Raw genomic sequence first — 12,608 nt, 5'->3', positions numbered from 1 at the left:
GGAGGGAGGGAAAGGAGGGAGGGGAAGGAGGGGAAGGAGGGGAAGGAGGGAGGATGTAGCCTCCTTGCATGAGGCTACAGTGAGCGTGGCCCTGCCGGGTGGGAGGAGCTCACACCCTTGGTGCAAGTGGAGAAAGTGAGGTTCGGGAAGGCTGCCCACCACTGGCCAGGGTCACCTGTCCCCATCAGTCCAGGGCAGGCTCCTCCAGAGTCACGAGTGCCAGCCCAGCCTGGGGGCCCTGTTCAGGGAGGGTGTCCTGGCCCTGCCCACTGCCAGCCCTGCAGTTCTGGGGGAGCGGTGGTGGCCAACACCTTCAGGCCAGAACGCAGGTCCCAATTCAGGATGTTGGTGGCAGCCGTGGTCACGTCCAGCCCGCTCAGCTGAAGCCGGGCACCCAGAGCCCCTGTCAGGTGATGGGGCTGCCTGGGAGACGAGATGGAAGGGCCGCTGGGTGGAGACCCCTCGCACAGACAGGCCAGTGGGTGGACCCCGTGGGCAGAAGGAGGCAGCACCTGCCGTGAAGGAGCTCACCCCGCCCTCAACATAGCGTGGGGCCCCTGCTCCCCTCCTGGGGCCTGCAGTTTGGAGGAGGGGCCTGTCCTGAGACCCAGGGTCACGGGGAGATCAGGGGAGGGTGCGGAGACAGGGCACACGGTAGGTGGACACCCCAATTCCATGCATGCAGTGAGAACTTCCACGGGCAGAGGACACCGTCAGAGGTGGGGACACCGTCAGAGGCAGGGACAGGCAGGAAGAGCGGCTTCAGGAACAGTGAAGATCAGGACCCTTCCTGGAGGCCCCGAAGCCTCCCAGCCCCTCCTGCCAACAACCTCCTCCCACAGGGACCCACCCTGCAAATGCTGGCCCAGTGCCCCTGTCCCTGAGAGGCACCCAGATCTGAACCTCCTTGGAGGCCGTGAGGGTGTCTTCCCTGCCTGACACCCTGAGAAAGGCCCAGAGCCGCCCCAGGTTAAGGACACTCCACATGTGTAATCCCAGCACTTCCAGAGGCTGAGGGAGGAGGATCAGCTGTGGCCAGGAGTTTGAGACCAGCCTGGACAACATAGTGACACCCCCATCTCTACAAAAATAAAATTTAAAAACTAGCTGGGTGTGGTGGTACATGCCTGTACTCCTAGCTACAAGGGAGGATTGCCTGGGCCCAGGAGTCTGCATTGAGCTGTGATTGAGCCACTGCACTCCAGCCTGGGTGACAGAGCGAAACCCTGTCTCTAAAACCATAAATATAGTAAAAAGGACACTCCGGGGAAGGCCTTGCTGTGGCCCCAGAGGGGGCATGATCAGCAGCCTGTCCCCAGCAGCAGAGGCCTGACCCCTGCCTGCTCCCCGCAGAGGTGGGGTAGGAAAATGGTGAGATGGATGCTACGCTGAGACCAAGCCCCAGGAGAGGGGACCAGGCCAAGCTGCACGGTGAGGCCCTGAGGACGGCGGGAAGGGGCCTCCCAGGACCCCCTGGCGCTGGGCTGGGGAGGGAGGAGTCTTCCCAGGGCTCACCCTGTTCTTGGCCCAGGGTAGGGGAAGGAGGTGGATTTTGACCTGAGGGAGAAATTGATCAGATCTGACCAGATTCTCTTCCTGCCCCAAACTGGCACTGGAAGGCTGAGGGGGCATGGGGTAGGCAGCAGGGACCACCCTGATGGGGGAGGCCGACCCAGAGCCCTGCAGGCCGAGGCCTGGGGCCAGGCAGGAGTGCTCACCAAGGAGAGGGTGCCTGGTGTCCTAACGGCACAACCTGAGGGGAAGGACTGCCCAGAAGATCATCAGGGTCGGGGGACCAAGCCCAGGTGCCAGAGGGTCCTGGCAGGACCCGGGTCACTGGAGGCGCCCCATGTGCACAGCAGGCAAAGTGGATGGCAGGTGGAGGGACAGGAGTCCCGGCGGAGGGGCTGCAGGGAAGCCCTCGGCATCCTCATTTCTGACCCAAGGGACCACGGCTGGGAGGGTCAACCTTGAGGCAAAGAGGGCTCTGGGCTGGAAGGGGCCAGGCCCCCCAAGACCCGGGACCCGAGGCAGGGGCCCTGTGGGAAGAGGGAGGCCACAGCAGCTGAGGCTCTGAGAGTTGAGAGTGAGCTGGGACTCCAGATGGGGGGGCGCCTCGGGGCGCAGACCTTGACGCACCTGTGGCCTGGAGCATCCCCTCCCGCCCAACCCAGGCCCTCTGAGGGTCTCTGCCCAAGCCCCTGGGTCCCCTGCACTGGGCCATCTGCAGCTACCAAAGCAGCCCTGGAGCAGGCGGGAGCCCCAGGGTCAGAGGTCATGCCCCAGGTCAGAGGTCATGCCACGGGTCAGAGGTCATGCCCCAGGGTCAGAGGTTGTGCAAACATGGCCTTGGACCGCTGGGCCTCTGACCAGCGCTCCTTCCTCACAGGGGAGCCCGTGGTGAGCCGAAAGTGTAACTGCTGGGGGTCCCGGGGTCCCGGGCCACGCTGGCATCAGCGAAGCCAGGAGGCATCAGCCAGGCCCGCCCTGTGCCCTCCTCCCTCCTGGCCCTGGCACCCCCCGCCCCTCCCTCTCCCAAAGGTCTCTGTCTCCCTCCTCTTACTCCAGCCCCTCCGAGATTCTCTGCCTGGGCCTTCCACCCTCTGTCCTGAGAGCAGTGGACCCTGGCCTGGCCCTTGGTGGCCCCACCCTCACCACCTGCCCCAGCCTGGCTGGTGCCCCCACCCCGTGGAGGCTCAGCCACAACCTGTCCCCACGACCCCACCAGAAACAGTCTGTGCTGGGGGAGCCAGGTCTGCCTGTCCGTGACCCAGGGTGATCGTGAGTGGGCAGTGGGCAGGGCCGCTGGGAGCAGCCCAGATTCCAGGCCCAGGGAGGAGCTTGCCCTCATCTAAGCTCTCCTGGCCCCTGTGCTCTCAGGTGGACAGAGCCAGACCCATCCTCACACACACAGGCCGCCCTCCACGGCGCCCAGCAGAAACTGCCCAGGCTGGGAGCAGGGACCACAGGGTGATGGGGGGCCTTGGAGGCCTGTGACCGAGGGGCTTGCCCAGCTCCACAGCGCCTGGCACCCCCCGCCCCTGCTAGGAGCTTCCTTCCCTCACCACTGGCTCTTCTCAGAGCCGTGGCCCTGCCTCCCTGGTTCGCCTTGAGCCCCCGGGAAGGCCCATCTCAGGGGCGTGGGCCCAGGCCCACGTCCCACAGTCGGGAACCTGACCGGGGGTGGGCACAGGCTGCGGAGTGGCCTCTGGAATCAGGTCTCCCCTGGTGCCCTGCAGGGGCCAGCCCCTCGTGCTGAAGGGGAGTGTGGGGCTTCCAGTCTCTGCGGGGAGTGGTGCTCAGCCTGGTGCTGCTGTGACCCGGGGTCCTCCCAGGCTCGGCCCCTGCCCAGACCTCACCGGCCTGGGGAGCTTCCGCCCAGCCCCTAAATGGGCAGGTGGGGACACTAGCCTTGACCTTCCATGGCCGAGCTGGGCGCTTCCTGAAGCCAGGCTGAGCCTCAGAGGTGGTCCACAGTGCTGGCATCCTGGAGCTGAGCATACCAAGGCTGTGGGGGTGGGGTGGGGGTGAGGGTGGGAGTAGAGGTGGGGGTAGGGGTGTGTCGGGGGGAACCCCACAAGAGCCAAGGCAATGGTCTGAGGCCTCTGTCCTCGCATAAATATAGAATTAGAAAAGATTGGAGATCCAGTTAGATTATGATTATAATCACACAGCTATTCACATGCAATCAATCATATGACCTTTAATTTTACCAATAAGTCTCAGGTCAAGAAGTACGGGACTGGCCGAGCGCGGTGGCTCACGCCTGTAATCCCAGCACTTTGGGAGGCCGAGGCGGGTGGATCACAAGGTCAAGAGATCGAGACCATCCTGGTCAACATGGTGAAACCCCGTCTCTACTAAAAATACAAAACATTAGCTGGGCATGGTGGCGCGTGCCTGTAATCCCAGCTACTCAGGAGGCTGAGGCAGGAGAATTGCCTGAACCCAGGAGGCGGAGGCTGCGGTGAGCCGAGATCACGCCATTGCACTCCAGCCTGGGTAACGAGAGCAAAACTCCGTCTCAAAAAAAAAAAAAAAAAAAAAAAGAAGTACGGGACTGAGGTGGCATCAGGAAAGAGGTGATCCTAAGGCAAAATGCTCTAAGTCCTCTGTCCCACCCGCCTAAGGGCTGCTGGAGGGCGCCTCGGCTGTGCCAGTGTCAGCGCCGGGAAAGCGCCCGCTGTTTAGCCAGCTAGGGAAGGAGACGTCCAAGGTGGCCGAGACGTCTCTGTCCTCGGGGGCTGAGGAGAAACGCGGCTCCTCCAGGCCCTGGCAGCTGTTGGGGGCCCCCGCAGGCATCGGGGCTGGTCTCCGCGCTGCGCCTAAGCGTCACGTTCCTTGTCTACTTTCAAGTTCCGCTTCTGCACCTGCTTCCTCTCTTCCTTCTAAGATAAGAATTAGTGATGGTAACACAAATTTTAACGTCCTTTATATCCTTGACAGAGATGAAAAAAGTGCTGACGCACGAGCTTTCCTCCTCGCCTCGGCTGCTTGGAAGACCTGGGCCCTGTCGCCGCCCCGTTACCTCGCCTACCCACCCTGCCCCCTGCTTGGGACTCAGTAAAAGTCAGGGCGTCCAGGCCCTCGGGGCACTGCTGGACTCTGGGCCTCGGCAGCAGTGGACCCCGGGCCCAGGCTCTCTTTTCTCTAAATCTGTGTCTTGTGTCTTTATTGTCACTGTTTCTCGTCTCCACACCTGCAGAGAGGGGCTCACGGGACCCCGTAGGGCTGGACCCGATGGGGGTGGGTATGGCTGTGGGGGGAGAATTTCTGGCCCCTAGGGGAGCACTGTGCTGGGCTGCCCCCACCGCACCCGGCCCTGGATCTCCTGCGGCAGTCTCGGGGTGCTCCCGCTCTGACCCTGACTTGTCCAGAACACCCCACGCAGGGTCTCACCCGGGTACTGCCCTCACCTACTGAAGATCCCTAGCAGGGCAGCTCTGACAGTAGTGAGCCTCTGGAGCCACGAGACCTGGGCACCTCTGGAGGGCAGGCAAAGCAGGGCCTGAGAGGGTGGGGCATAGGGGCTGTCCCTCCCCAATCCCAGGCTGGGGGAGCTGATCCCAGGTCGCAGGTGGGTGGGGCCGACGAGGTCCCCTTGAGTTTATTCAAGGCTGGTGGACATTCAGTCAAGTTCAGGTCCCACCAGTCACTGGGACAGCCTCGGTCCTTGAGGGCAAACCATCGGTGGGGACACTGGACAGGGGCACCAGCGCCCCCAGAGGACGCTGGCCAGGGCCCCAGGGCGGAGACTGCTTCCCTCCAGGAAAAGGTTGGGGTCAGTTCTGGGAGCCCAGGCCCAGGCCACCAGGCTTGTCTCTGACCTGCCTGTACCGCAGGCCGGGGGATGGCCTTGATGACTTCTTAAGGTAGAGGCCAAGTTCTTGCATTCTGTGACTCAAAGCAACTTGTTCCCAGAGCGGCGGGGTGGGGTGGCCAGCTTCTTCCTGCCCAGCCCTCCCCCAGGCTCCACCGAGGTCCTGCATGGCAGCAGAGCTCAGAGCAAAGGGAAGGACAAGGAGAGTTCGCAGGGGGGTCCTTGTCCCTGCTTGAGCTGCAAGAGGCTCCTTGAAGGCCCGCCCGCCGCTGTCCACCTCGTGCAAGCACAATCCCGGCTGGAGAGGAGGGGAGAAATCTGGCATGAGTTCACCAGGAGCTGGCAACTGCCCGGCCCTTCCTGGATTTGGTGGGAGATGAATCTCCAGCCCTCGTTGGGCCCAGGTGCCCCCAGGAATCAGGGCTTGTGGGCGGCTCCGCACTCATGCAGCCATGCCTGGGGAGTGTCCCTGGCAGCCCGCTGGCCATCTTGACCACGGAGACTAAGGAGTCGGTTCCCGAACTGAGCATGAGTTCACCGTTTCTCCCAGCTCTCCAGGCGCCACCGGTGACCACCTGGTCTCGGTAACGACTGGTCATGGAGGAGAAGGGGACATGGGGCCTGTTGGGCCTTCTGCTGCCCACCAGAAAGTGGGGAAGGGGAGGGGCTTGGTCCTTTCTCCAGGCACTGGGTTTGAGGGCTGGGCACCCGAGATCCCCTGGGAACCCCTGGGGCTATGGGAGGACCTTGCCCCACCAGGCTCCCCAGTCCCTCCCAGGCCTGCCCAGACTGGAGCCATTCGGACCCAGAGCCACATCTCCCGGGTCTCCCTGCCCTGTGCCACCTGCCACCACACCCTGGGGCTTGCTCACCACCGGGAGGCCCCTTGTCCTGGACCTACCTGGCCTTGGTAGGGACCTCCAGCCAGGCCACTCAGTGAGCTGCCAGCCCCACCAGGGCCGAATGGCAGCCGGGACTCAGTCGGCAGAGGGCAGGAGGCCAGGCCTGCAGTGGTGCCCCAGCCACAACTGTCTTCCTGCCCCTCCCTGTCCTGATGGGAGCCCCCAGCTTTGTAGCTGAGCGAGGCCTGGGGGCCATGTGGGGTCCTGGAGTTAGACACCCCCCCAAATGTTCCAACAGACCTCCCTCTCAGCCTAGGGCACAGATGGCATCTGAGCTAGCAGGGCACTGCTGCTCCGGGTAGGGACCGATGGGAGGCCCGGGGAGGGGGGATTCTGAGGCCTGCCCCAGCCCCTTCCCCTGCTTACCCTCCTTCTCCATGACTCTCAGGGGCCTCCGTGCTCCCTGGGACTCACTCCCTCACCTTGGCCTCTGCCTACGCTACCCAGCCACCCCCAGCAACCCCAACACCAATACTGCCCACCAGCTGCTGCTGCATATGCCTCCGCCCCAGGCCCCCAGACCCCCAAGCCTGGGTTCCTTGACCCCCGGGCCACTGGGGAGGAGAAGCAGTGCAAGCTCAGTTCCAGGGCCCATGCGCCCCGGGAAGGGGTGGGCCACAGAACCCAGGAAGGGGACGGGCTCCAGCCCCCAGTGGTTGCCAGTGGCCCCCTAGAAGCCAGCCCACCCCGTCCTGGTCAGTCCTGCTCTCGTGTACATTTCCCAGCTCCCCACCTGGGCCCACCTGCCAGCCAGGGGCAGCGCTCACCCACCACACCTGCCGGGACAGCTCAGTCCACCAGGAGCCTGCCTGTGACAGCCCACGGCAGGGCCCAGCCAGGGCCGACAAGCTGGAGGGGCCCAAGGGGCTGGGTGCAGCGCTGGGGTAACGGGACAGGCCCAGACTTGGGGGAGGGCAGACTCAGGGTCGGGTGGTTGCTGGGAGGAGGCAGGGCCTCTGGCAAGGGATAGGCCTGTGCCCAAGCCCAGAGGTACCCAAGCTGCAATGGGTGCCCAGGGGCCACTCTCAGAGCCCCAACAACTGGCCATGGGGAAGCCGTGCCCAGCACACCTGGCCTTCAGGCCCCTGCGGGGCAGACCCAGTTTCTCTACCTCGGCCGCAGCTTCCCATCACCAGTTCACTTGCTGGGTGTTTCAGGATCAAACTCTCAGGTGGAAGTGAGGCTTTGTGTCCCCCTCTGGGGTCTTAGGGCTCGAAAGGGATTGATGGTAGGGCCTGCAGGATGTGGGTCTTGCCCCCTCCATGGGAAGTGGCCAGAGGCCTTGGAGGCAGGCACAGCTGAGGCACACAGCCCCGTCCCTATCAGGGCTTCGGGCCGGTGGGTCCTGCCGGCAGGAGGAGGGTGGCAAGGCCGCTGCCAGCTCTGTCTCTGGGACAAGTGGGCAGGGGCCTCAGCCTCAGCCAGGGCAGCAGGCCCAGCCTCTTGCATAAGCGCCCTGTGGGGGACGAGGCTGCAGCAGCGCCCGGCCACCCCACCCCCCAGCATCACGAGTCTTCAGTGGGCTGTCCTGGGGCCCTGGGTGAGGCCAAGCCTGGCCCATAAATAGGGGTCTCCTCCGTGCTCTCCACTCCTGCCGCACACCTCCCTCCCTCGCCCACACTGCTGGCACCGGGCCCCAGACACCTGCTCTGCTTCGAGAGAATGGCTGCTCAGCACACTCTGTGGATGGGGCTGGTCCTGCTGGGGCTGCTGGGCGGCCTGCAGGCAGCAGCCGAGGCCCAGGTCTCCGTGCAGCCCGACTTCCAGCAGGAAAAGGTGAGGGGCTTCCCTGCGCCATCCCCGAGAGCTACAGGGCCCGGTCGAGGAAGGTCACTTTCCAGCTGGGTCTTCTCCCCGGCGGAGGGAGCGAAGTTCCGCAGTGCCCGGCAGTGCCGGCCAGGGACAGAGCCGGGCGCGCAGGAAGGAGGCTGGGCGGCGGCCCGAGGAGCTGACCACGAGGGGCCCTCCCTGGGCACCACGTCCAGTCTCCCCGATGGGCCACACAGACACCGGTCCACACGCGCCCACGCCATCCAAACACGGTCATCGCTACAGGCACGCGACCCGCAGAGGACACACGAGCGCACGTTCCACACCTGGGTGCCAGGACACGGGCGGGGGGCGGTGGCGCACGGGGATGGCGCGCGCGGGGGACCCGCCCCGCACAGAAAGCCGGCGACGCGCGCTCTCGCCCGGGAGCTGCTCGGGGACGCGCCGGAGCGCGGGTTCTCCGGCCGCGCGCCCCTCCCCAGGGCCGAGGAGACCCCCCAGCGGTCCGCGAAGCGGAGCCGAGGACCCGCCCACCCCCTGCGGGAACGCCGCGTCCTCTGCCGCCCGCTGAAAGGGCCGGGCGCCCCGCCAGGGCACAGAATCGGGACCGGGGGCGGAGGGGCCGGAGGTGGCTGGTGCGGGGGTCCACGGGGGGGCACTGTCCTCGGAGGGGGCGTGGCCAGACGGGGAGCCGGGGCCCGGGGCGTGGCCAGCTCCCGGGGCGGGGCCGTTTGTGGGCGTGGCGAGGGCGTGGCTTCTTGGGGATTGAACGTGGGGACCCGGCCGGGTTGGAGCCGGGACGGGAGGGGCGGAGGCGCCCCGCGGGTCGGCACCAGTGGTCCGGAGGGTCCTGGCCGACGCGGTGGGGCCGCTCGCCGCAGTTCCTGGGGCTCTGGTTCAGCGCGGGCCTCGCCTCCAACTCGAGCTGGCTCCGAGAGAAGAAGGCGGCGCTGTCCATGTGCAAGTCGGTGGTGGCCCCGGCCTCGGATGGCGGCCTCAACCTGACCTCCACCTTCCTCAGGTGTGACAGCGGGCAGGTGGGCTTCTGGGACGCAGAGGTCTGGGAACACCCTCGGGCCTAGCCCCTGACCCTGAGGTCACCCACCTGCAGGAAAAACCAGTGCGAGACCCGAACCATGCTGCTGCAGCCCGCGGAGTCCCTCGGCTCCTACAGCTACCGGAGTCCCCGTGAGTGGGGCCTCCACCGCCCCCTGGGCCCGGCCTGGGGGTGACACTTGCCGGGCTGACTCTCGGCCAGCCCCCTGCCTCGGAGATCCATGGGTTGGGGGGTGATGGCCGCCCCACCAGGGCAGAGAGGCCAAGGCCAGGTCTCGGCGTGACTGCCCATGCACCAGCGTGGGGGACAGAGGGACCCTTCCTCCAGGGGGTGGGACCCTCTCTGGAGCCCACTAGTGTCGTGCCAGGCCCTTCTCCTGTTCCCTGGAGTTTTCCCCACATACGCAGCCCCCAAAGGCCCTCCACACACCTCCTCCCAGTTCTCCTCCCCAGGACGAAGGGGCTTCCTCACCCCTCCTGGGGAATGGCTCCTGCCGGGAGACCTCTTCACTTCCCGGTTCTGGCAGCGAGTTCTGGGGCTGCACCAGGAATCCGGTTTTCTGAACCTGGCTCCCCCAGACGTCTGGTTTGGGAGAGTTCACAGGCTGTGTAGGCAGGAGCGGGGTGTGGGCTGGAGAGCAGCGGGCTTGGGGAGAATCCCAGGCCGGCGGAGGCCTGAGTGCCCACAGCCCACCGGCACACCCCCTCCCTGAAGCAGAGCTGAGTCCCCAACAGGGCCATCTCTTGGGTTCCCAGACTGGGGCAGCACCTACTCGGTGTCAGTGGTGGAGACGGACTACGACCAGTACGCCCTGCTCTACAGCCAGGGCAGCAAGGGCCCCGGCGAGGACTTCCGAATGGCCACGCTCTACAGTACGTGCCCAGGGGGCTGCCCCGAGGGTGGGGCCGGATGCAGCCTGACCACAGGGGCGCCCCCAGACTCAGGGAGAGCGCACACTGTCCCCCTCGCTGACGCCAGCTGTCTCTTCCCTGTCCCAGGCCGAACCCAGACCCCCAGGGCTGAGTTCAAGGAGAAATTCACTGCCTTCTGCAAGGCCCAGGACTTCACAGAGGATACCATTGTCTTCCTGCCCAAGACCGGTGAGGCCCTAATCTGATGGGGAGAGGATTAAGGTCAGATTAGAGGCAGGCAGGCAGCCGGTCTCTGACTGCAGGAGGCAGAGGGGAGGAGGTGGCCCCACCCTGCGCCTGCTGACTTGCTGGAGGCCTGGGCCTGCAGCCCTTCATGAGGAGCCGCCTCCGTGGGGGATGTGGAGGCCAGGCACCCACTCCATACCAGGCCCCAGCAACTCCCAGGATATGGGGCTCCAGCCTGGTGGAGGGTGTAGGATGGGGTGCCCATGGGGGACACAGGTGGACAGCCTGCTCTCAGCAGAGGTGGAGAAAGGCCCTCTCTGTTTCAGGGGGCCATGGGAGAGGTGGGAGGTGATGGGGGTCTGTGCGGTTTGGGGGTTTATTCAAGACCAGCTCTGCATTCAGGGAGGGACAGGAAGTCCCATGGGAAAATTGGCCTAAGCCTGGGGTTCTGACGACAGCCCCCGGCTTCTTTCTTGGCAGATAAGTGCATGACGGAACAAGAATAGGTGAGCCACTTCATTCATTCATTCATTCATTCAGCATACATCCAGCCCACCCCCTCTGCAACGGATCAGGGTCCCAGGACAGCCTGGTGCTACAGACCCATCCTTCCTGGTGGCTGCAGTCCAGGACCAGGCAGGAGACACAGGGGCTGCCCACATTGATGGGTGCCCAGGTCTGAGGCTCGGAAGGAAAACTTGTCCCAGCCACTGGAATAGGGCTGGTCCCTGAGGGCTCCCATGGCAGGCTGCAGGTGCGAGACCCCAGGCAGACAAGGCTGAGGGGCTGAACCACAGGGGCCATCTGGCAGCGAGGGGCACCTGGCTCCTGGGGTGGGAGGGAACCAGGGTGGGTGAGATGGGATGGGAGGAGACGGGACGGAAGGGAGGGCTAAGGATGCTTCGTGGAGGCCGTGGGAGACCTCAAGGAAGCAGGCTCCAGGCGGATTGACCCCACCCCCAGGAGGGAGGCCTAGGCTGGAGCTGGAATCTGGACCCTGGGGTGGGGAGGGGTGGAGTCTGGACCCTGGGGCAGTGGGGATCTGAGCCCCAGCGATGGATCTTGCTGTCTCATCGGGGCTCATGGGAGCCAGGGGCAGAGGAAAGCCCCCCTACCCGCACCTGCTCCATCCAGCCGGAGTAGGGGTGGGCTGGGAAGACCGCAGCCTCCATCATGGCCTTCCTCTTGCACCCCCAGGCCTGAAGCTGGGACCCCCGCCAGCCAGGTGACCCCCAAGTTCTGGATGTCTCTGCTCTGTTCCTTCCCTGAGACCTGCCCCGGCTCCCCACTCAAGTGCCCCCGCTCCCTTGGGCTTCATTCTGGCTCTATGCAATAAACTCTGGAAGCAAGTCAGCAGGCTCCTGGCTGTCTGTGCTGGCGTCACCCGTCCTGGGCCTGGCCCCGGCCACCTCGACCTCCCACTCTGTCAAATCCCAGCCTGATGTCAGCAAAGGAGCAGGCCCTCCAGTGTTTGCTCCCAGTGGGGTCCTGAGTCAGGAGAGCCAGGAGGCGTGTCCCCCACCCACTCCACACGATCGTGTGACCCTGCCACGGCCCCACGTGTCCTGCCACACCCCCTGAGCTGCCACTGCCGCCAGGCCGGTGCTGAGCTGGGGGGTCAGTGACTCATCTCATCCCCTAGGCAGGTGTCCTGCACCCCCAACCCCACCCTGTCACCCCCTCAGCAGGAAGGGCCTGAGTCTGGAGGCCCCAGAGGAGCTTTGGACCTGTTGGGTGTCTCAAGGTGTGGGACTGGGCAGAGATAAGGGTTTCAGGGGACAAAAAGGAACATTTGTTTGAAAGATGCTAGAGTGTCTCCACCCCCCACTAGGACAGACTGACGGAGGAGACAGGCCACCCCACATCCCTCTGGCTCTCTGAGCACCCCCTGCCCTCTGACCTGGGCCTCCAGACCATAGCCCTGTCCACAAGCCAGAGCCCTGGCACCACTGCCACACCACGCCCGGCCAGTGTCCTGCCCAACCCTGCTCCCTCCCACCCTCACTGTGACCTGCCCACCAGGCCCCCAACCAAGGCAGGCCCTGCAGAGGCACCAAGCATTTGAGGCTCAGAGGTGAGGGTGAGGTTCTGGGTGGCCTTCCAGGAGAAGGGAGTTTGAGGCTGTGCCTGAGCTCAAGGGGGGATCCCACATCCTAGGGAGTCTGCAGACGGCCAAAGAAGCAGGGTGGGTGAGCTGCAGGCCCCCACCCTGGAGGCCTGTCAGAACTACCCCCAGCTGCCAGGCATCTGGCCCCACCCCGGAGGAAAGGCAGGGTTTGGTAGGGGATGGCGGGGCTTGGGTGGAAGAAGCTGGGCCAGAGTGCTGCAGGGTGCAACGTGATCAGAAGCCTATCAGGGTGGGTGCAGTCCCAGTCCAGCCGCCCCAGGGCATCTCAGGGGCATAAAGCCTACAGAGGAGACACCCCAGCTCTGCCCTGCTCCCGAGTCCCAAGGAGACACTG

The 12,608-nt window shown here is 65.0% G+C and overlaps 2 protein-coding genes and 1 long non-coding RNA gene across 3 annotated transcripts in view; 2 read left to right on the top strand and 1 right to left on the bottom strand.

Annotated features, from left to right (window-relative positions):
* C8G (complement C8 gamma chain) overlaps positions 1–12,608 on the top strand; it is a 618,926-nt gene that overhangs the window by 29,888 nt on the left and 576,430 nt on the right. The window lies entirely within an intron of this gene.
* On the top strand, positions 7,753–11,499 carry PTGDS (prostaglandin D2 synthase). Its single transcript, XM_017505572.1, has 7 exons — positions 7,753–7,998; positions 8,874–9,013; positions 9,104–9,180; positions 9,805–9,921; positions 10,048–10,149; positions 10,627–10,652; positions 11,224–11,499. Exons 1-6 carry the CDS (start codon positions 7,885–7,887, stop codon positions 10,650–10,652), a joined length of 576 nt encoding a protein of 191 aa, XP_017361061.1. The 5' UTR covers positions 7,753–7,884; the 3' UTR covers positions 11,224–11,499.
* Positions 9,008–12,558, bottom strand: LOC108287283. The gene is made up of 3 exons (XR_001818266.2): positions 12,178–12,558; positions 9,521–10,974; positions 9,008–9,097 (listed from the first exon to the last, which is right to left on the bottom strand). It is a non-coding gene; the product is annotated as an uncharacterized LOC108287283 (long non-coding RNA).

This window comes from Cebus imitator, unplaced genomic scaffold, assembly GCF_001604975.1.
Source record: "Cebus imitator isolate Cc_AM_T3 unplaced genomic scaffold, Cebus_imitator-1.0 Scaffold339, whole genome shotgun sequence".
NCBI lineage: Eukaryota > Metazoa > Chordata > Mammalia > Primates > Cebidae > Cebus > Cebus imitator.
Note: the sequence above shows the minus strand (reverse complement) of the source record. Positions and strands in the feature narration are given on the sequence as shown.